The 24,165-nt window shown below is 37.4% G+C and overlaps 1 protein-coding gene across 1 annotated transcript in view; it reads left to right on the plus strand.

The window, feature by feature from the left end:
* ttc27 (tetratricopeptide repeat domain 27) overlaps positions 1-24,165 on the plus strand; it is a 112,925-nt gene that overhangs the window by 54,181 nt on the left and 34,579 nt on the right. The window contains exons 10-11 of the mRNA XM_067368040.1: positions 9,585-9,698; positions 23,348-23,443. Coding sequence (XP_067224141.1) covers positions 9,585-9,698; positions 23,348-23,443 — 210 coding nt within the window. The remainder of the gene's footprint in view (positions 1-9,584; positions 9,699-23,347; positions 23,444-24,165) is intronic.

Raw genomic sequence — 24,165 nt, forward strand, 5'->3', positions numbered from 1 at the left:
CGTTTAAAAATGTCTCCGTGAATACTGTAAGAAACTATGGTAACTTTAACCACATTTAACAGTACATTAGCAACATGCTAACGAAACATTTAGAAAGACAATTTACAAATATCACCAAAAATATCATGCCATCATGGATCATGTCAATTATTATTGCTCCATCTGCCATTTTTCGCTGTTGTTCTTGCTGGCTTACCTTGTCTGTGCACAGATCCAGACGTTAATACTGCCTTTCCTTGTGTAATGCCTTGAACATGGGCTGGCATATATGCAAATATTGGGGTCATACATATTAATGATCCCGACTGTTACGTAACAGTTGGTGTTATGTTGAGATCCGCGTGTTTTCCGGAAGTCTTTTAAACAAATGAGATTTATATAAGAAGGAGGAAGCAATGAGGTTTGAAACTCAATGTATGTCTTTTCCATGTACCGAACTCTTGTTGTTTAACTATGCCGAGGTAAATAAAATTTTGATTCTAGGGCACCTTTAAAGGGGACCTATTATGCAATATTTACTGCATGGTGTTTGGCTATAAATGTGTGTTGACAGTGTGTGTACACAACCACCCTATAATGATTAAAAATTCAACCACTCCTTTTTTTTTTTTTTTTTTAATCCCCATAAATCATAAGCAGTTTCTCAGAACAAGCCATTTCCAGATCCCTGGCAGTGTGACGTCACATTAGCCACAGGCCCGCCCACGAATGTCGACGCTGCCGTTTTAACATAGAACAGCCCAATACTGTGTACAAAGAGAATTGCAATGCTGACAAAACATTTTCAGTAACAACTTTTGGATTTGAAATAAAAATAATGAATAAACTTTGTGGTATTGTTTTGAAAACTTCAGATATTGGAAAAAGTATCTTGTTACATAGATCATACATTTGCAAACAATGTGAAACATTTATGCGTATTACATGTGATTTATAGGTCTTGGTTGTGGCGACTAAATCTGAGTACTTGTACTTAAGTACTTGTAGTTGACAAAGGATGACTTATGGTGATATTTTTATAGTACAATGACCTCTTTATGTCAAAAGTTAAAAAAAAAAATTGATATCTCAATTCATGACTCCTTAAACTTTGTCATCATTAGTGGCCATGGGTTTGCTGAAGATCTTTAAACTGAGGAGTTCTTTAGCTGTAACCCAGCTACATTGCCTATGTTTGAACTTTAATTTTTCAGACCCAGGTGGGTTTGATTAGAGTGTGTGCTCTTCTCTGCAGAAAGTTGACATTCTCACATTTGCCTCAATCATGTGTGTTTAGTCAGCAGTCCCCCATAGGTAAAAACTGCTATTGAAGAGGTATTGCATCAGAACCAAGAATGTAGCCACAGATAATAAACTTACTTTTATTTTATTTCAACAGTTTAACACAAAATCCGTTCCTCGTGAAGTCATGGTGACGCATTACAGCTGTATTTTATTTGGCTGTCATTGACAGGTTTAAATGATATAATACAAAAATGAATCTCCTTGCAGTTTGCACATGGCATCATTCTTGGGCCACCTGCTCCAGAATTAAATGGCATTTGAACTTTGATGATAAAGATGTGGTCACAATGAGCTCATGTCTGACACTTTGTTATTGAGGGAACCTTGATGATTTTATACTGGATTTATAGCCTCCTTTTGAGGTTTCTTCCCACATACCTAACAGATTAAATTAATATCCATGTAAATACTTTGCAGCAGCCATATCGTGTTACAGTAGCAGCTCTACTAATGGTATTTTTATTTTTTTTTCATAATAGACATTGTGCAGATGCACAGTAGTGATCTGACATTTGAAGGACTATTTACATAGGCTCACAGAGAAGCTTTGGCGATTTAGAGTGGGTTCAAGATGTAATGGTAGGATATCGTTTTCAACAAATGAAAGTCCTCACTTGCGTCATCTGTTTGGTAAGCCACCCTATGTCTAAGTGCTTCCTGAACAGTGATGCTGACGCAGGATTTTATAGTGACTTTTATTCTGATGGGCTAAGAAATATTGGCCCAGTGGCAACCAGTATTTTATTTATATGATTTGAGTTTTCAAAACTATCCTTTGTCAGCTTACTTTAAGAAATTAATTCACTCCCAGAGGCTGTTTTAGTAAAATTAATTATTTATATAAATTAAAAAAAAAAAAATTCTTCCCATAAACACATTCATACATAATCAAAATGATAACTGGCTCTGCTTCCAAGCAAACCATGTGGTCATGGTCAACTATAAGTCATAACTGTCAGGATTGTAATCTTACATAAACATAACACTCTTATTGCAAAAGGAGTTTAGCATTTAGGTTATGTAATCATTGTACTTTTGTGCCCCAAGAGAAATTCATTGTTGACGTAGATTGTCACAGAAAATGATCTAATATTCCCTCTATTGCTCAATTCAGTGACATCTTAGACCCTGAGTCTCCTGCTCTCCGGTCTTGCCTTCTACCACTTCAGCAGTATTAATATGAAGTATGCAGTCCTCCGTGAATATGAACTTAATGTTTTATATTGCTGATGGTTCTGTTGTAATTAACCAGTAAAAAGTGAAGACTGATGTTCAGGGAATTTCACAATAGAGTTTTAGAGTTATTCATGCCTTCATATTCTACAGAAAGAGCCTAAAGTCTTTTTTTATTCCCAGAAATGAGGACGTTTTGCTCTTTCTTTGTGTAATTAAAGTAATAAAGGTAAAGACTCGGACCACTGAACATCTCATTTAGGCAGCTCTTAAATTTCTCTCTCCCTCCATCTCTCATGGCGTCTCTCTTGGAAAGACCTCTGAAGAGCTGTGCTGCTACTGCTCACATCTACTGTTCTGTCTCACATCTTTGGACGGGTGTCTCTAAAGGCAGCCTGCTGCGGCTTTAGCTCATTTATTATTCCAGCTGTGCTTTTATTAGTGATGTCAAGCTTCTCCGAATCGCTCACAAAGTCATCTGTCTTTTTATAGTCTTATACATTAGTATCCAGAAGACTGGCTATTCTATATTTTTTGCTTTTTAATGTGAACATTGTTATAATTAAGGATGCTGCCTTGCTAAAGTTTTTGAGGTGGACCCAAGTCCATTTGTCATCAGAGTCTGAGTCATTTGATTAATTTGAAAGTGGTTTTAAGCTTGAAATGATGCTCTAGGGTTTTGGTTAAATTCATAAGATGAAAAATACTTTCAATGCTTGCTTTTTTTTTTCTTTTTTTCTTTCTGTAGTTACTAGGTAAAGACCCAAATATGGTTTCCTTCATTTGAAGTTGGAAAACTAGACCAATTACATTCACTAATGCTGAGTTCACATTGCATGAATTTCAAAGTCGCCACATGCACGTCTATCTGGGGTAGCATTAAGTTGCTGCTGTGTGCACATTGCACAAAGGATCGGCAACGGGGTTATGCATTGCATGACTTTATACTAGGATGAATTGCCAACAACTCTATCTGGTCCGCAAACTATGTTTCACAACCAAAAACGCGAGAAGTGATAAGGAAATAATGAAAGATCACACGTGAGAATGGAATTATTAAAAATGATAGCTCGCAAGACGCTTGCAATCCAAATTGACTGTGCACTGATTTGCTGTGAAAAGGAGAAAAATAAAAAAATATATTTTCTTTTTAAGAATCCGCTGTTTAAGGACTACAACAAATGGCTGGTAGAGACTACAATGAGCTTCTTCCCGGGTTCCCGGTGACATCACTAATCCTAAAATTTACATAAACCCTGCCCCCGAGAACATGCAACAAAGGGGGTGAGGCTATGTTGGGCTGCTTTAGAGAAGAGGAAGAGTTGTTGTAGTAGAGTGTTACCATGCCATAATTTTACACTGGACTGCTTCACAAATGAGGGTCAGTTCAACACTGGATTTGCACAAAAGATTAACATGACGGCACATGCTAGTTGATGAGTTGATTCATCACATAACCATTCAGAAACGTCCAGTTGCATTCAAAAAGTTGTAACTTCTTCCTGAGTCTCTCCATCAGTGTCTGACTTCAGTTTAAACAATGTGAGGCTGAATACGTTACTGACAATCGTCATTTTTGTCTGCGTAAGATTCTCCAGCTTCGTTGTTGTTGAGCAACCGAAGCACGCGCTGTTAAAGCTCCGCCCTCTTTTGGAAAACGGGCCGGGCGCAGCAGCTTATTTGCATTTAAAGGGACACACAAAAACGCTGTTTTTGCTCACACCCAACTAGAGGGAAATTTGACAAGCTATGATAAATTATCTGTGGGGTATTTTGAGCTGAAACTTCAGACACATTCTGGGGACACCAGAGACTTATCTTGTAAAAAGGGGCATTATAGATCCCCTTTAATAGAAAACCATTAGTGTCGCTCTGTGGCGTGGCAGGATTTTAAACGGCTCCTGAGTGATTGCTGGTGTGCATACACTCATAGAAAATTGTTCACATTTTAAATGTGGCGCAACTCGGCACTGTGCTTTTCGTCTGTGGTACAACCCCCTTTATTGTACAGCAATTTAACAATTTCGAAAACAAAATCGCTTTCCGAGAAGGGTAGGCCTAATGAATTGCAGAACAAAGTCCCTGCCCTACATTCTTTCCTTTTTCTACAATCCGTCTCACTCTGATATACATCGCAATATGGAATAAAATGTTGCTACTCCCATTTCATTGTGACTTTAAAGCTAAGGAAACTGGAGTCCAATATAGTTATTTTCTGCAAAAACTAACCATACTCTGTCTCAGTCCTGGGCTGGTCTAGTGATTAAAATGCTTTCCCTCCCATTTCCGAGCCCTGATACTGTTACCATAGCAACACAGGTTTTTCAGAGCGACAGAAGCATGTGGAGAGGAACAGAGGTGCCATTCTGGAAGGAGTGGGAGGGGTCACTAGCTTGAAAAGTTGTTTCTTGGTGGTTTCTTCTTCCCCAGGGAAGGAAACTGCTTTTGTGATAATCATCTTGTCAACTTGCCATTGCAGTAAGCAACAAGACCTCTTGGGGCGGGAATATGTTTTTGTGCAACCCCCCAAAGTGTGTGTGGGATTGTGTGTAGAGGACCATCTTTTTATCTTCTCATCAGCTGAGAACAGTGCATTTCTCGTGTGTGTATTCCCAGTTTAATGTGTCACCCCCTGTATAGCATATCCTCTACTTCCTATTTTGTAAGGCTTTGTTCTGATATCACACACAAAATCAGGTCTGTTGACTTGATATCCATCTTCAAACCAAATGTAGACTGCTGACTTATCTCTGGAAGTCCACTGCCTTTTCAACACATCAGCATTTGTGGGCTTTTCCTCTCTTTTTGACTCGTTCGTCTGTTCAAGTGAAGCTGTGTGTTTTATGCTTGTTTTGTAGGTGTTTTTGGAACCGTATTTGATTTTGTGCGTCCCACTGTAGTTACGGTCGGAGTGAATTTGGGTTTTGTATTCTGTCTGACCTCAGGCGGCACTGCTCGTTCCTCAACCCCCTCAGGGACCTTCTTTTATCGGTTTCAGATCTCATATATGCACCCTTGGTTATGCTCCTTTGAAAGATAGATAGATAGCACACATTTAGAGAGAACTCAGGAAGTTTTGCTGGGAAAAGACAAAATAATCCACACATTATCATCTTAAGTTTCCAAAAGATGGACTGCCAAAATGCTTATGTCACTAACAATTTCTGCCCCTCCATCTGATACTTTCAGCGCATTGGGAGACAGCCGAAGTGTCTCTGTTATTCATTATGTTAATCAGTGCTTCAGAGATGTGGCCAGGTTTATTTTATTGAGAGATGGTCCAAAAATGAGAATTGAGATATTTCTGGCTCTGTACCAAACCTGAGTGAGCGTCTTGATATCTAGTGTCTAGAAGATATCTTCTAATTTAGCGTTCTAACTGAAAAGGGACTGAATTGAGATTCTCAACATACACATTGTGTATGTAACATAAGAAGCTTTTTAACTTTTGACTAAACATGTCATATTGTTTTTTGTTCAAGAACCATTGATTCTTTATGATTTAGATAAATCTGTTTTATATCAATACTTTTAATGCTGAATGACATTTCTGCCATTTTGGGATCTTCTTTATTCTTCCTTTTGTCCCCTAATACTGAGCAGTGCATTGAGGCTGCCTCATCTGTTATGATACACGCCATAGATCAAGTGTCTTACGAGGCAGCATAACTTTTCTGCCTACTGTTTGGAACAACCTTTGCATTGTGTGCTTGCCAAAGATGCCTAAAAATGCTGTCTGGGTAGGCAGGTCAACTGGTACACACTCTGGCACTGTAGTCTTCCTGGAGCCCTTGTGTCTGTAGACAGAGTTGGGGTGAGGCCTGCTACAGTAAGGGTGAGTTTAAATATAGACGTTTCCACACAGATAAATACAGACCCCCACAGTACAGTACGCTAACACACAGTGAGAAAATGGCCCACAGGAGACTGGTGTGTTTCTTACAGAAACATTACTCCCCAGCAGGGCCCACAACCATTTTCCTCCTCCTAAAAATAAACCAGCCACCATTTTGCAAGTTTTGTAAGACAAATTCAATGATGTTAGCAGCACATTTAAATGACAGACTTCTTATTTTGAATTTGTGCATTTTCTATCAAAATAATTCTAAATAAACTCAGTAGTATATATATTTCCCCCAAAAAATTGAAGATAAATTTGAAACTTAATGATGAAATTGCTGTTCAACACTTTTTTTTTTTTTCCCCAACAGACTTTTGTCTAAATATTTATACTTTAATTCCGCAAGTCTTGATGTTGTTGTAAAATTTTATTTTAATGCCTTGTAATGCCTTAGAAATATTTAATTCCTCTAAAAACAAGGAGGATGTTGGTGAGCAATGTTTCACAGCATATCTGATCTTTGAAGTTAAGGAAGGAAGATGGGAGTGCTTTGAAGTGTATGTCAGGTTTAAGAGCAGGAGTTTGAGTCAGACTTGAAGTCCTCATAAATCACACTGAACCTTCCAGTGCTTTTTCCCTTTCCTTTATTTCCCTTTGTAGGTCAGGGGACCGAAGTGGTGTTACCCTTTCCTGTAATAAATGCTTTGAGGGGAGGAGGCCAGACATAGTGTTTGAAATCACAAGACCTGTGTGTGTGTATGTTAACACACCGCCGCAGTCATTCTCTGGAACTGACCTTTTGTTCGTTTACTACATATACTCCATTAGTCATACTCTCTCTTGCTGTCCAGGAAGACCAGAATCAACACTTCCTCTCCCTCTCTCCTTCTGTGTCTCCCAAATTGGCTACAAAAACAGATCTGATCTTCACTCAGTGAAAATGCTCACGGGTCTGTCAGCAGTTGACTATACTGACAGCAGTTCAGTATCTCTTATTGAGTTACTGTACTCCGGATAGACTCACCATTGTCTTTCTCTTATCATTGGTGCTGTGATCTCATGATCTGATCTCTGCTTCTGCCACTAATTCTTCTGAACATCTCACAGCCTCCAAATCATTTCTCCTTGGATTCCAAATGGCAAATTATCTTGTTTTAAGCATTTGTATCTTCCAAATAGGGATTATTTGTGGCACTTCAGGTGCTCCAGGTACCTGTATTAAGTGTAATGTAAATTGCTGCTTATTTAACCTATTATTTATTTTAATATTATGAAGAATTGAAAGCACATATAGTTTGACTAGATTTAGCTTTGGTTCCTTTATCATATTAAGCAATGTATTTTTACATTTACCTTTTCTGTCATCTTACACTGACTTAACGAGTTACAAAAATGAAAATTCTGTCATTGATTACTCACCCTCATGGTGTTCCAAACACATTATTTGTGTTCCAAAGATGAACAAAGGTCTTAAGATATTTTTTGATTAAATCAAATGACTGCAATGTAATTACCACTTTCAAGGCACAGAAAGGTACTAAAGACATTGATAAAACAATCCATGTGACTGCAGTGGTTCAACCTTAATATTATAAAGCGGCGAGAATACCTTTTGTGTGCCAAAAAAAAAAAAAAAAGACTCTATTCAACTTTCTTCTCTTCTGTGTCAGTCTCCTACACTGACTAACCTTTAGTCTAACTAACCCTTTAAAGTTAATCTTTTTTGGCCTGGTTTCACAGTCACGATTAGATTAGATTAAGCCTCACTTAGATTATGCCAGGATTAGGCTTTAGTTCAGTTAGGACATTTAAGAAGCTTTAGTAAATTTTGTGCATTATGTGCATCTTGAGACAAAACAGTGGCACTGATTTATTTTAAGATATTATGTCACTGCACGGTGCTTTAAGTTAAAACGGCTCAAACATGCATTTTTGTTTGAAACTACGCTTAAGGCCTTTGCACACTGAGTCCGAAATTGGCATGCAAAACTTTTGCACGTTAAAAAATAAATTCGACATCACGTTTATACACTGCCTCTGAAACTCTTCCGTCATATAAATATTTAGATCAGGTTCGATTTTCTGCGTTTTTCGCATCCGTGGCACACATTTTTAGAGATGTTTTGACAATTCAGAGCCACCGTATGAGAGTATGAGAACACACCGTATGAGAACACAAAAATCCAGAATGCCATCTGACAAGTTGATCCACGTCGTCTACAGCACAAAGCAGCAGTGGAATACAAGGGGACAGACTATAATATAAAGACAGATTGTGCCAATAGCAAAGCATCAAACTGAGCCACTGACATCCTGAAGTAAACTTTGAAACGCTCTGGATAATCACGCAGCTCCTTTATGAGGTGGAACTCTCCTTTCTCTCTATGCAATCTCGGGATTGGATGGACCCAATATTTCCTCTTTCTTTTTCTCTTTTTAAGAAGAGAGAGGACAACTAAATCGTGCTCACTGTTTGAAGCATTTTATATTGTTTTGCAGGGTTTTTTTTTTTTTTTAATTATTAAAATATCAGACTCAGTGTGCAAGGTCTTTGTGTGTGACGAATTTTTAGGATTCCGAATATGAAAAACGCACGCAACCTTTAAAGCCCTGTCTGTGAAACTGGGGGATTAACACAAAAAATTATTAAAACTGTTAGATGTAATAATTACCAAATCTCTAAATGAATACCAACATTTCATTACAATGTTGCAATGCCAAAATTCACTTGTAAAATTTACTATGATTTTATGATTTTTTTTCTTATTTGTTTGCTCAGTAGTATAAATAGCCTTAGCATTTACTACTAAAAGCCCTTTCCCCAGTGCAGATGTATATTTTCTGATTTCTGAATACCTTGTGCTGTTTTAAATAGTGCATCTGAGACACCTCATATATTTAAATTCAGTATTGACGTGTCGGTCTTGCTCCAGTTAAGACAGGATGCTTTTCCAGTAACGTGTGTCGGAAAGTATTTCCATCCGAGTCCTCTGCCCCTCGTTTACCTGCCGCGCTGCTGCTGTGATACAGGCCAGTGAACGCTCACGTCTCTGTATGCAGAGGGTGGTATGTGTTTGTCGGGGTTGTATGCAATGGATTCTTTTTTAATTTGTGTGGGATGTGTTTGTATGCTTTCTGTCACAGTTGTTGAAAATGTGTAATGAATTTCTCCTCTTGGTTTGCCATGTAGTTGCACATATTCATGAAAGTTGGGTGTAAAAAATCTGTATGTCACCATGAATGATATTTTCATCTCTCTCTCTCTCTCTCTCTCTCTCTTCCTCAGTGTTTGCTGTCTCAGCCAAAGTTCTGGGCGGTGGAAGTGACATCACTGTGCCTGAGGACTAAGCTGGAGAGAGGAAGCTCACGGAGAGTTGAACGTGCCATGATGCAAACACAGGTAAAACGCCATTCAGAATTCACATTCATATACACTCATATAATGTGTTCCCCATCTGAAGTATTACCATAAATAATGGTACAAATACAATCAGGATCACAGTCTATGTGCTACACAATCTCCTGCAGTTGTTCCATGTACCAGCTGATCTTTAGATTTGCAATAGCATCTCCCTGCGTATCTTTTTTTTTTTTTTAAATTTTATCCTGTGTACCTGTGTAACCGCTGCAATAGATTCTGATAGAATGTGAGATGGATGAAAGCACTTCTGAACACGTCAAGCCATTTTTTTTTTTACAACTATTTTAATTACTTATTTATTCATTCATTTATTTTGAAATAAATTAATACGTGTATTCAGAAAAATTGCCATAAAGGTACAATATGTAATAATTTTGTCCGCTAGAGGCCTGTTCAAAACAAAGGCGTCGCTTGATGTCAAATCATGACAAATCATGTTCATGGATGAGATTATTAATGTTACTGTAGTATGAAGCAGAGCAGGAGCGAGTGTTGTGGGAGCTGAACGAGGCCACTGGAGCGATTGCGCAACACACGCCTCATGAGCAGCGGAACTTTTATCATGACACAGTCGCCGGCGCCGCTTCCGCTTTTCCGGTCATGAGTATGAGGTAATGCAACTCTGTTTAACATCTTAGATACATTTGAGTGTTAAAAATGTTAAAAAACGTTACTCTGTGCCTGCGCTCGGCAGCTGCTGTGAGACACTGTTGCACACTGCAGTAAAATGGATAGATTTTAGAATATCATATTAAATATTGGATGGCTTGTGTTGATAAATGGCATGCAATTAATTTTAAAATGTATGATGTAGAAAATAATGTATTACTGGTAATAAAAATAAAGCTACATCTGATTATGCTATGTTAGCTATTTGACAAAATAGTGTTTTTCTCTGAGGCATGGTAAAGCATGGTACTCGCAAAAAATCAAGAAAATTGATTTAAACAATAAAACTAAAAGTGTTGAGCTATATAACAACAATTAGTTTTCTGTCTATAAATATATCAAAACAGTTGTTCCCTTGTCTATTAAAACGTGTAATATATTAAAGCATCTTTGGTATTTCCATGGTTTTTACAAAATAAAACTGGAAACTGAGGGTAACGTGGGTATGATGCTATTGACAGGCGACTCATCACGCTTTCTCACGATTTACGATTTATGGAAACATTTGGGATATTGTAAGTACTCAAGTGAACAAAATACATAACACTGGCCTAATGGTTTTGGAGTATTTTACTGCAAAATATTACATATTGCACCTTTTAATGTTACAGAAGATTTGTATTTTAAATGCTGTTCTTTTGATCTTTTTGTTCATCAAAGAAATGTATCACGGTGTACATAAAAATATTAATTTATATTATTAAAATATTAATTATTTTCAACATTGATGATGATAATAATAAATGTTTCTTGAGCACCAAATCGGCATATTAGAATGATTTTGGAAGGATCATGTGACACTAAAGACTGGAGTAATGATGCTGAAAATTCAGCTTTGCCATCACAGGAATAAATGTATATTTTGATCAAATAAATGCAGCCTTGGTGAGCATGAAGGACCAAATGCAGATTTCTAATGACTCTGTTAGTCATTGTTTTAGTCTGAGGCACTAAGGAATGTACAGTTCTTCTCTTTAATATGATCTGTAGGGTAGTGATTACTTCATTCAGTATGTTGATTCACTGGTTTCGATGTAATGCTTCCAAAATTTTATAGCACCCAACGAAATGAGATCCCAGATTTCCTCCTGTTTTTGTTGCATTTATGTGTGTGTGTGTGTGCGCAAGAGAAATGGACAGATAAGCCCGAGGGAGGAGGATGCTTTAGCTTCCCTTTGGCTGCTTCCCGTTTCCTCATTTTTCATGACGGTTTGTCTCCATGTTTTACTAAGGAAAAGCCAGAACAGTAAAACCAGAGTAGTGCTGATATGTTTGGTTTGTATTCTTTTGCATTTGTGCGTGTGGAGTTGAGGATTGGAGAATGGGATTTGTCGCTTTATCGAAGTTTGTTGAAACAAGCCTCGTTCTTCCTCGTTCTTCCTGTCCTCCTGATCAAATTAATTTTTTTTTTTTTTTTGGCTTTCAGTGACTTTCTGGGGAGCAGTTACAGTAACTTGTCCTTTATGCCAGATTATTTTTAGGGGCCAAGCACCGAAGGTGCGGAGGCACCTATTGTTATTGTTGGCGTTTTTTTTTTTTTTTTTTTTTTTTATTAGGGGCCAAGCACCGAAGGTGCGGAGGCACCTATTGTTATTGTTGGCGTTTTTTTTTTTTTTTTTTTTTTTATTATTCTTCTTCTTCTTCTTCCGCTCTTGAAGTCTATGGCAACCCATAGAACCGCTTGCGGGAAAGTTGTGAAATTTGGCACACAGTTAGAGGACAGTCTGACCTTTGTCCACAGCAAATTTGGAGTCTCTATCTCAATCCCTCTAGCGCCACCAGCTGTCCAAAGTTGCACTTATGTTTATGTTAATAACTTTTGAACCATAAGGGCTAGAAACAAAATTCTTTTTTCCTCTGATTCCTTGGGTCAAGACAAATCGATCGCACCCTATGACGTCATTTTCCGTCATGAAAATTTTTCCGCCATTTTGAATTTTCTGAAAAACCTACTTTTTCGAACTCCTCCTAGGCCGTTACTCCGATTTTCACGAAAATTGAACCAGATCATCGTCAGACCATGCCGACAAAAAGTTATGGAATTCAAGTTGATTCCTCAAACCGTTTTCGAAAAACACGCGAACGAATTGTACGTAGTGCTTGCTAAAATAGACATAAGGCTGTATCTCCGCAACGCTTTATCGTATTCAGACCAAACTTGGTACCTGTCATCACAAGCATGACTTGAGGCAACTTGCAGCTTTTCGGTGCAGCGACACCTAGTGGTGCGGAGATATGAAAAATGGCTATTTTTGCTTATAACTTCTGATGGCTTTGTCTAAAAATCATGAATTTGGTCTTGTTGGATTTGGGGCATCATGCCGAGACGAATGATATCCAATTTTCCCACTTCGGCCATTTTGGCCGTCGGCCATTTTGAATTTTGTGCTAAAATGCTGTATTTTACGAACGCATTAGCGTATCATTATGAAACTCGGTATGGGTCATCAGCACAATGCCCTGAAGGAGCCTGAGAAGTTTCGGATCAGCGCCACCTTGTGGTCAGAAGTTATAACAAAATTTTCAAAAATGCTAATAACTTTTGACTGTATTAACCGATTGTAATGAAACTGGTCTCTGTTGATTCATTGGGTCATGCCGAGAACACAGATATCAAATTTGCCATAGTCGGCTGAACTTCCTGTCCGCCATATTGTTTTTCTTTAAAAACCTACTTTTTCGAACTCCTCCTAGACCGTTGCTCCAATTTTCACCAAAATTGAACCGTGTCATCTTCAGACCATGCCGACAAAAAGTTATGGATTTCAAGTCGATAAGTCAAACCGTTTTCGTATACCGGAGCAAAGAATTTGAGATGTGATGCAAAAATTACCCTTGAAGCTGTATCTCTACAATGCTTTGACATATTTAGACCAAACTTGGTACATGTCATCACAAGCATGACCTGAGGCATTATACAGTGTTTCGGTGCAGCGCCACCTACTGGAGTGGAGATATGAAAAATTGTTATTTTGCTCATAACTTCTGATGAGTTTGACCAAAATTCATAAATTTGGTATGGGTCATCAGGACAATGCCCTGAAGGAGCCTGAGAAGTTTCGGACCGGCGCCACCTCGTGGTCAAAAGTTATAACAAAATTTACAAAAATGCTAATAACTTTTGTCTATATTAACCAATTGTAATGAAACTACAAATTTGCCATAGTCAGCTAAACGTCCTGTCCGCCATATTGTTTTTCTTTAAAAACCTACTTTTTCGAACTCCTCCTAGACCGTTGCTCCGATTTTCACCAAAATTGAACCGTGTCATCTTCAGACCATGCCGACAAAAAGTTATGGATTTCAAGTCCATATGTCAAACCGTTTTTGTATACCAGAGCAAAGAATTTGAGGCATGATTCAAAAATGACTCTTGAAGCTGTATCTCTTCAGTGCTTTGACATATTGACACCAAACTTTGGAAGTGTCATTGTCACCTCACTCTGACCATACCACAACAATTTGGACACAGCGCCACCTATTGGTCGAAAGTTATGAACCAGTAAATCCTCATTTTTGATAATTTTTCAGCTCTTATGCCTAAAATGATCTTAATACGTCTTTAATTGTTCACTGTTGCAGTTGGTCTGATGCTCCCAGCCGTGTTGGCTGGTTTCTTGTGCCGTTTTTGTGCTTGGCCCCATAATTGCTGCTTGCAGCTATATTTATTTATTGATGTTGTTTGTTTATTTACATACTGTTTTGAATAATCTGTTCTAAAAGGGGTTATGGTTTAAAGGTACCATCGAACATTTTTTTACAAGATGTAATATAAGTCTAAGGTGTCCCCTGAATGTGTCTGTGAAGCTGCAGCTCAAAATACCCCATAGATTTTTATTTTGAGGCATAATTAGAAATGCGCAGATTCAGGCTGCGGCCCTTTTAAATCGCGCGCCATTTTTCGCTATTGTTCTCGCTTGCTTACCTAGTCTAATGATTCAGCTGTGCACAGATCCAGATGTTAATACTGGCTGCCCTTGTGTAATGTCTCGATCATGGGCTGGCATATGCAAATATTGGGGGTGTACATATTAATGATCCCGACTGTTACGTAACAGTCGGTGTTATGTTGAGATTCGCCTGTTCTTTGGAGGTCTTTTAAACAAATGACATTTATATAAGGAGGAAACAATGGAGTTTGAGACTTACTGTATGTCATTTCCATGTACTGAACTCTTGTTATTCAACTATGCCGAGGTTAATTTAATTTTCAATTCGATGGTACCTTTTAAGATTATGGTTTAAAGTCCTTTTTCAATTAAATTGTCATAAATGCTAAATAAACCTGAAAAAATTGCTATAGTAATTTAAGTCTGGTCTAGTAAGAAATGCCTAAATTTATTCATTAATTTAAATGATTTTTTTATATTATTATGATTATTTATCCATGTATTTATCCATTTTATTATTATTGTCATGTTAATTTATTTATTCATCCGTTTAATTATCCTTTATTCATTCATTTATCCATCCATTTATTAATTAATTATTATTATTATTATTATTATTATTATTAGCACTAAGTTCTGTTTTCAAATAGCAAATAAAAAAGTGCTGTAGTAAATAAAGGGGATAGTTCACCCAAAAATGAAAACTTGAGGGTGAGTAAATGTTGACAATTTTTATTTTTGGGTGAACGATCTCTTTAACTTTGTCCTTTTGCTGTGGCTGATGACATCCCTCTTTTTGATCTTAAGTGAAATCCATAGATGCGACCGTGAGCACTGCAGGTGATCATCAGTATAGAGCAGAGAACTGAAGGGTGCGATTAGACGCTCTCTGACTGAACGTCTGACAGATGGAAGGTCATCAATGGGCAGAGTTGGTGTGACACATTGCTCTCTACTTTTTTGATTGCTTTTTGTCTTCCTTTAAGTTTTAAGTGTTTGCCCAGTGGAGCTGCTCTCTGACATCTTAAAACTCAATGTGACAGATCATTGGGGGAGTCTGACTCTAGGAGGCCACCCTGAGGGGAAAGTTTGAGTCCGACAGGAGATCACAGCAAGTCACACAAACACCTGTCCATCACAGAGTTAGAGAAACATGAAGCGCCTTGCAAATCCCACTGCTGACACCAGAGAGTTCAGTCACCCTGAGAGCGATTCCAGCTGAGCAAGGCCCCGAAGCGATGGCGAGAGTGTGACCACACACTCTCAGGGAGGACGAAACACTTTAACGAAGTTAAATGATGAGAGAGAAGAAAATGTACAAAAGAAAGTCAGGTAGCGCATTAGAGGTACAAATCCACATACAGTTTTTCTCGTATGTTTGAATGGTTTTTAACCAAACAAAGTTAACACATCCTTTGTTTTTTATTTTGTTTGTTGCCTTGATCATCAGACTGTTTGCAGTCATTTTGTTTAGATTCAGATAAAACTGTTGTACATTCAAAATGGCTGCCCTCATAAGGATTATTATTTTTTTATATATATATATATATTAGGGCTGTCAAAGTAACGCGTTAATTTCGATTAATTAATCTGAGAAAAAATAACGCGTAAAAAAAAAAACGCAGAGTAATCCACTCCATACTGACCTTTGAACCTGGAGCCGTTCTAGTCACCATTCGACTGTAAAATGAAGGAGGGAGACGACTGCTGCACTGACGGACAGAACGAGCAGAGCTCCTCCCTCGTACGCGCGAGCTCTCTCTGTCTTCAAAATAAGCACCGTCTTTGCACTCTCTACATCACACATAATATCTAAATCAACTGACACAATGCTAAAAGTTCGTAAGACCGAATCCATGTTTCAAGAAGCGCATTCGGAGAATGTTTTTCCTGAATAACCGCTGGGTGTGAATAGAGCTCAAAAGAACGTCGCCTCATCTCTGACAGGCGCCCTTGCACGTGCAGCTGACATAAACCACACTTTCAATGAACAAAAAGAAAATCCTATCCAGTGGTGAAGTGTTTTCTGTGTTGACAAATCTTTTGCTATATCAGTATCAGTATCTAATAACAGTCGCGATTCGCACGCAACGCGTCAACGTCCACTAATGTCCAATTCGCGACCTAATGACTCATTTGAACAGATTCATTTTAATGAATCATGACAACAACTTATGTCTATGGATCTGTCCACATGGTCTACAATGAATCATATACTCGAACAACTCTGAAATGACAACATAAGTGTGCTTACCCCATTTAGCAAGAGTGGTTAGTAAAATTAGCCTTTGTTACGCGTTTGATGATAAAATTGGGATGTTCTCATAACATTCAAGTGAGACAACTGTTTCAAGGTGTGGTGCAGACCAAAGATGAAACAAACAGCAGTTTTAGATTATTTTTACTTTGGCGTTGTTAGGTGTTACAAATAATTTAGAGAGATTAAATGAAGAAAATATTACCATACATAAAAGAAACAGGAGTGTCGCCCAAATAAAAGAAATAAACAAAATAAACCAATCCTTACAAATAACCTCTAAACTGACTAACAAAAGAAAAATGTGAAAAGAAAACCGAAATCTTCAGCGTACACGACGCCCAAGCTAAACTATAATAATCTACAAACAAAAATACATGGGTGGTGCGACACTCACAAACCTAGAGTAACATAGTATAAATTAACCTAATCAAAACCAAGGCCGAAAGCTCATGACTACATTCTCAAAACATGTCAGATTTGATAAGACACATAAACGCCAACCCGACACACACAGTAACAAATACTCCAACACGAACGTTATTAAACAAATCTATAATTTGATCAAAACTCACATCACGAAGCAAAAACTGGCACCAAGTGAGTTAACTAAAGAAACAAATAGCCATAGCCCAAAATAACTGGCCGCGTTGGAGCACGAGGTACGCCGATCTGGCGCACGCCAAACACTGTCACATCAAGCCATTTAAATACAGCTGGTGCATCAACGAATGGGCCGGACATCATGACGTCAGAAATGATTGGCAGTCGAAGTAGCCAATAAACGCCCACCTGCAGGCAGGGAGAAAAGAACAAAAAAACAGAAAAGCGCAAAAGTGCTCACATGACACGTGGAACGTAACAGCCTTAATAATCCACAATATTTTCAGGTTATGTAAATGACAATGTGTAGTAAATTAGGCCTACCTATAAAATCAGTTAGTTTAGACTGGAGTGAGGTGAAACCGGAACAAAGCAAGCTGTTGTTGTTTGTTTGCTAGGTGCATTCAATTGTATATGGTACAAAATTATATTATTAGTTAATATAAAATGCTACTTTTTAATACTTTTAGGTTTAGCAAAAAAGATATATATGATATATATATGAAGAAATATAATTTATAGAAGAAAATATATATATGAAGAAGAAACTGTTTTTAGACCAAAGAGTTCAGCTGGGCCGGGTTGCACGAAAGCCCTTAAGTTAAGAAAACCCTTAATTATAAGGTTAAGGCTACTCTTAGTGAAACATGGGTAGCAAGAAAAAAAAAATCTAAGCGTCCACTTAAGGAACCTTAAGGCTGTCATTAAGTATTTTCCCTTAATTACTTGAGAGTCCCCTTAAGTTCTATTATGCTTTGCAACAAAGTCCTTAGTAACCATTTAGCCCTAAAAAATTAAGGGATCAAAACAGGACCCTTAAGTCATTTGCTGAACTCAAACACGATGGATGATTTGAATGTTAATTGAGGAGGAGAACGTACCAATGTGCATATTTAATGATCAAAATAAGCCTGATGAAAGTATAACATGAAACGGTGTGTATTGTCAAAGAAAATTGAATGAACTCCACTGTGCGCTTGAATAATTATCTCATGCCAGGCTTTTGTCTTGTGCACAAAAGTGACTGATTATATGCAGGCTTGGGTGTTTTCCCCATGACTTTTAAAAGAGTATTTTTTTTGTCCTTGGTCCAGTTAATTTCTTGTCCAGCATTTTCTAGACAAGTAAAATTATGGTTTTGTTTTCAGAAAGAATGTCAAAAATAATTTTTTTTTTTTCCTCAAAACAACAAGCAATATAATCTGCCAATGGGGTAAGCAAAATAATCTTATCTGAAACTGAAAAACATGATTATTTTTCTTACCCGCTGGCAGATTACTTTGCTCACTTAAGGAAAAACTCACTCAATTTTGACTTATTTTTCTGAAAACAAGTCTAGAAAATGCTTCTTGATTTAAGAATTTTTAGATATTTGGATTAGAAACAAGAAAAAAACTCTTAAGTAAGAAAGCATTTCTTGCAAAGTACAATACAACAATTACAATGAGTTGGACAAATATAAAGTAATTTAATGGAAAACTATGTGAGTGGCACGGTTGGATTTTGAGTATCCTCTGTCCTAGCTGGACTCAAATTTTAGGACAATCTGTGTCATCAGACCACCTTTAATAATCTCCATAACTCATATATTGTAGTACAGCTGAATAGTTTTGTAAATGTTAAACTTTTCTAAAGGTTAGTGGTCTATGCTCTGTTTATTGTGTGAGATTTCGTAACTAAAGCAACTGCTTCTCCATTGCTGTGTTTTGCACTTAGTATCTTAGTATAAACAATTAGGTAAGGGTAACTGTTAAAATGTTTTGTTACAACACTCTTAAAGGGTTAGTTCACCCAAAAATTAAATTTTTGTCAATAATTACTCACCCTCATGTCGTTCCAAACCTGTAAGACCTTTATTCATCTTCAGAACACAAATTAAGATATTTTTTTGATGAAATCTGAGTTTTTTTTCCCCCCCATACAGAGCAACTTAAAGTACCACATTCAAGGTCCAGAAAAGTAGTAAAGATATTGTAAAATAGTCAACGTGACTACAGTGGTTCACCCTTAATGTTATGAAGCAACGAGAATACTATTTGTGCGCAAAAACAAAATAAAAATAACAACTTCATTCAACAATTTCTTCTCTCCCCTGTCAGATGCGTACGCTATTTACTTTCTGTGCTTCCAAGTCAGAATGCTGGCTGATTATTTTTATGTTTTTGCACACAAAGTATTCTCGTCACTTCATAAAATTAAGGTTGAACCACTGTAGTCATGTTGACTGTTTTAATGATGTTTTTACAATTCTAGACCTTGAATGTGGTAATTATTTTGCTTTCTATGGGAGATAAAAATAAATTTTAAAACGATTTCATCAAAAATATCTTAATTTGTGTTCCAAAGATGAAGGTCTTACGGGTGTGGAATGACATGAGGGTGAGTAATTAATGACAAATTTTATTTTTGGGTGAACTTGCCTCAGGGTTTTTTTCCTCCTCAGGGATACCTTTAAAGGTCACATATTATGCCCATTTTACAAGATGTAATTTAAGTCTCAGGTGTCCCCAGAATGTGTCTGTGAAGTTTCATCTTAAAATACCTTACAGATTATTTATAAATCCATGTTGTAAATACCCATTTCTGACTACAGTCAAGAACAGGCTGTTTTCGCGCATGTGCCTTTAAATGCAAATGAGGTGCTGTGCCCCGCCCTCTCTCTACAATCACAGTTCCTGCCTCAATCGGATTCTCTGCCAAATACAAACAAGACATCTGTTTGGTTTTGATTATCATCTATATCGCGAACTCCATCGGATAGCATAGTTTTTCTATCATCATTAAAGTTTATTATTTCACGTGTTTTAAAGCTATATCAGTTTAAACTTCTAATGGATCGTTTTCTGAGCGCATCTGAAGCACGCGCACACAGATAGCTGGCTGTCAGACGTCAAGTCTCGTGAGTAACTTCTCTTTCACATTTTTTTTTTTGTTTAAACTGTCAAACACACAAATACACACAATGTTCTGTCAAACACACAGTTCACAAACACAGTTAAACAGCAGGCAACGTTAAAGAACTCGTATGTGTATATTAGATCTGTGGAGCATTCCCTTCAAAAATTAAATGAATCCACTGCGTTCAGCGGCTCAGATGTCAGTAAATGAAGACTGTTATGTTCACTCTTACATCCAACAACAAAACATCTCAATTACTTACACCAGACATTGTTGTCACTACAGCTGCTCGAGCTCGGAGAAAATGGCGGACAGCGTACAGCTCGCTGAGGGCAGAAACTATGGTTAATACAGGACTGTCAGTCAGTGGCCGTGGGCGGGGCATAAGTAATGTGACGTCACATTACTCAAAGAATCAAAACGGCTTGTCTAATGAGACTGCTTTGGTTTAAGGGGGATTTTATCATTGTAGGGTGGTTGTGTTCACACACTGCACACTGCTAACACTCATTTGTATCCACACACCTTGTAAAAATGGATTTAGCATAATAGGTGACCATTAAGTGAAACCACTTAAGAGGTTTCATGCAACCGGACCCAGAAGTTATAGGCAAGTTAAAGTCCAGTTTTGAGCTTATGGTGGCGCTACAGAGTTTGACTTATAGACCCCTTTAGTAGATAAAAGGGAGTCTTCAGGCCACCCTCAATTTTATCTCAAGTTAGGGTACTTGGATTCCTTTTAATGAACTGAATCATCAATCATTCATAAATACTCATCAACTTGACTTTTGATGTAATCTATTCAGAAAGGTTTTTGTTTTGTCTTCAATATTATTCCCCTTTTCTGAACAGTTGTGACATTTTTGTGAATATTGCACAGACTCTTATCTCCGCCATCTTGCTGTAATTCGAGCTTTACAGCGGTACTTCACAAACTTCATTTCCTCTCCCTCCTCTGGCCTTTCTTCTGAAATCAAGAGTGTGGAGTGTGTATTCAGAAATGGCAGAAAGGCACTTCGCCTATGTGCTCTGCATTTTTCTCACAGTTTTGGGCTGCCAGTATCTAGGCCACTGAGTGGGCCAGAACTTCAGAAAACTTTTTATTCCCTTTGTGTATTCAGAATGAAAGAGTCTGGTGCATTGTTGGATTAGAGGCACTCATTGTGACCACACAATTTGCCTGCCCTCTTATTTTTCATTTAGGACTCTGATCAGGCCCTGGCTGAAGTAGATTTCTCTGAACGTAAAATTCAATTGCAGTGCTTAATCAATAGTATCCCAGAAATAGAAGTTGGCAGCTTAGGTCTTGGTATGGATTTAGGCATCTCATGGCATCGCTGAGAAAAAAAAAAAAAAAAAAGATATCGGCACATATGATGTAAGGTATTTTTTGAGCAAAAAAACATGTTTTTTTTTTTTAAGTAATTCAGCCGAGCGATGTTTTAAAGTGTTTTTTTTTTTTTTATAAATCTACTACAGATGCAGACTGCAGTAAACGTATGCGAATTTTGATGCAACCATATTCAAACAATACGTGTATTATGTTATATTATATATACACTAGCATATAGCCTAGATGGTCTCAGTGCTATACAGACAAAGCCTCATAACTCTAAAATGGTTATACGAAGTTCTAAAGCAGCCATTGTTCCTTTTCTTTAATGCTAGACTGTATTTAAATTGCTATGCATGAATTTTGTCTCCATGGGGCTTATTCTTTTCCTCCTTTTTAAAGTATGCTGAGTCATAAAGCATGCTCAGTGATGTCATTTCCTCCTGCCGACGTATTTGGCTCTTGGAGTTCCTCCATGGAAAGGTTTACGTGTAATTCAAACTAAACTGCCAAATTGTCAACTGTAGGGGAGTTTACTTTGCCCCATTTTGTCCAAAGGCACACAGCTTTTTTTCAGCACACAGCCTCCACAGCTGTATCCCTCAACCCTCCTGATCGGAAGATTAGCATTTATATATTTCGGGCATTTTCCATCCATGGAAATGCTAAATAAGTAATTAGTTATCTGCTACCCGCAGACAAGCTTTGCCATCCTCCATAGAAACTGATTGTATCTACTCAGTCGGAAGTTTTATTTCCAGATGAGTTTCTTCCTAAGTGAACCCCCAACTGGAGCTGGAAAATTACATCTATATTGGATTTTGTCGTCAGTTTACGAAATGCGTTTTCTGGAATATGTTATGTTTCCTTCTGCTTGATTCCAGAATGTTCTGGAACTCAAATGTTGTAGACATCAGTTCCACATTAAGTTATTTACAGCATCTTGGGTGGAAATATCTGAGTTGGTAAAGTAAAAATTCCATAATGTGTTTAGGCCTTCTCCTCCTATTAATGCCAGTTGCAGTCCATATGTTCATAATGATTGACAGCTGGGAGTGTCATTTAAATGTTTGTTGGGTAATGCGATAGACGCCATTCTGTGCATTTATTTTCACTCGGTTCTTTAGCAGGCAAGGATGGCCGTCAGCTTCCAATTTGCATTTGTGGCCTTGTTTGCATGTTGTACACAGCTGCATTGTATTACTGTGTTTTGTCTTAATGCTTTTTGAAGTATTGACACTGGTTTGTGAATAGAATGAGTGTTGTTGATCTCACTGGAGACTCAAACAGCAGGCCTGCACATGCTTTAACTGGGTTTACGCAGCAGTCAAACCCTGTAGCATTTCTTAGTAGAGAGCAGAGGCATCTTTTAAAAAAACAAAAAATTTAATAAAGATGCTGTCATTTTGGCATGTGCTGGCACATCTATTTGTTATTGCTATCATTCTTGGAATTTGTGATTTTGAGTTTTGTTTTTATGCTTCTAGATCACTTTTTTCTGTCTTAGTAATGATTGGAAAATATATTTAGGTCTGTGTGGTGAGCAGTAAATCAAAGGAGAATGCGAAGGATTGACTCACTGGAATAGTTTTTAAATTGTTTGCACCACACTGCTTTTTAATTGCTTAGGGGTGTTTTTAACGCTTTGTCAAATATCACACTAAGCACATTAAAAAATACTTATTGTATTGATGTCTTTGTGTTCCAGGGAGGCCTGTAATTCCTGGAAAAAGCTATCTGTTAGCATTCTCATTCATCTTAATTGTAGCTGCTCTGCTGTTGCGAGACCCTCCAAAAGTACATGGTTTAAAATTTTGGCGTTCTTTGAACTACCTTGTTTTACTTGTAGCAAACAGGAAAATCTGCGTCATTTTTAGCATAATCGCTGTGGAAAAGAAGAAAAAAGTAATTTGTGGAAGTAGCAATGCTTGAAAAATGAGAATTTATGTGTCCTAAATGTCACTTTGTTCTGTTTCAGACCTTGGTGGATTTCTTTAGTGAGAAGAAGTGCCCCGTCACTGAGAGACTTAAGATGTTCTACACTTGCCGGGCGCCTCCTCTCTGGGATCTACAGGTGAACTCCATTCCTGTTTGTTTAATTGAAGCTTCTTGGTCCAGTTCAAAAAGTTTAATCTGGGTCAGAATGATCTGGATTTGGAAATGCCTTGTTTTGCTATCCAGGATCAGGTTATCCATCTTACTTTTGTGCCGGTTTTTCGAAGCAAAATTGGATTGGACCACCCTGATCCAGATACACACTTCTTCAGATTACCAAATCTGGATTACTAGTGCTCTATAGAGCCATTAAAGGGACATGGTGATAGAATGTATTTTTTCCATCAGAAAAGTTTTGTGTAGCGCTCGCTACCTAGTATTCCCTTGCAAAGAACTGTTGACTGGTTCATCTCTTATGATTGTGCCAATGTAGTTTACAAACAGTGATAAAAACACTTCAAATTAAATATATTTTTCCTTGATATTTACTGTATGGGCATTATTTTTATTACTCCAAAATCTTTTTTTTACTTTACTGTAGGCTACCGAAAGGCTTAATGGGTATAAAGTCCACTTCTAATTTATTACTTTAACAGTTAAACTAATCAAGAGTAAAATAAAAAATGTGTACATGATATAAATGTTTTTTTTTTTTTTTTTTGACCAGTTTTAACATTTTTTGTTTCATTTTTGTTGGATATTCCAATCTTTTGTTGGGTATTCCAATCTTACTAAAAAGTTTTGAACAACACAAACTGATGATTTGATCCAGATTAAAACCAAGATTGGATTCTGTGATCA

Source organism: Chanodichthys erythropterus, chromosome 18 (assembly GCF_024489055.1).
Source record: "Chanodichthys erythropterus isolate Z2021 chromosome 18, ASM2448905v1, whole genome shotgun sequence".
NCBI lineage: Eukaryota > Metazoa > Chordata > Actinopteri > Cypriniformes > Xenocyprididae > Chanodichthys > Chanodichthys erythropterus.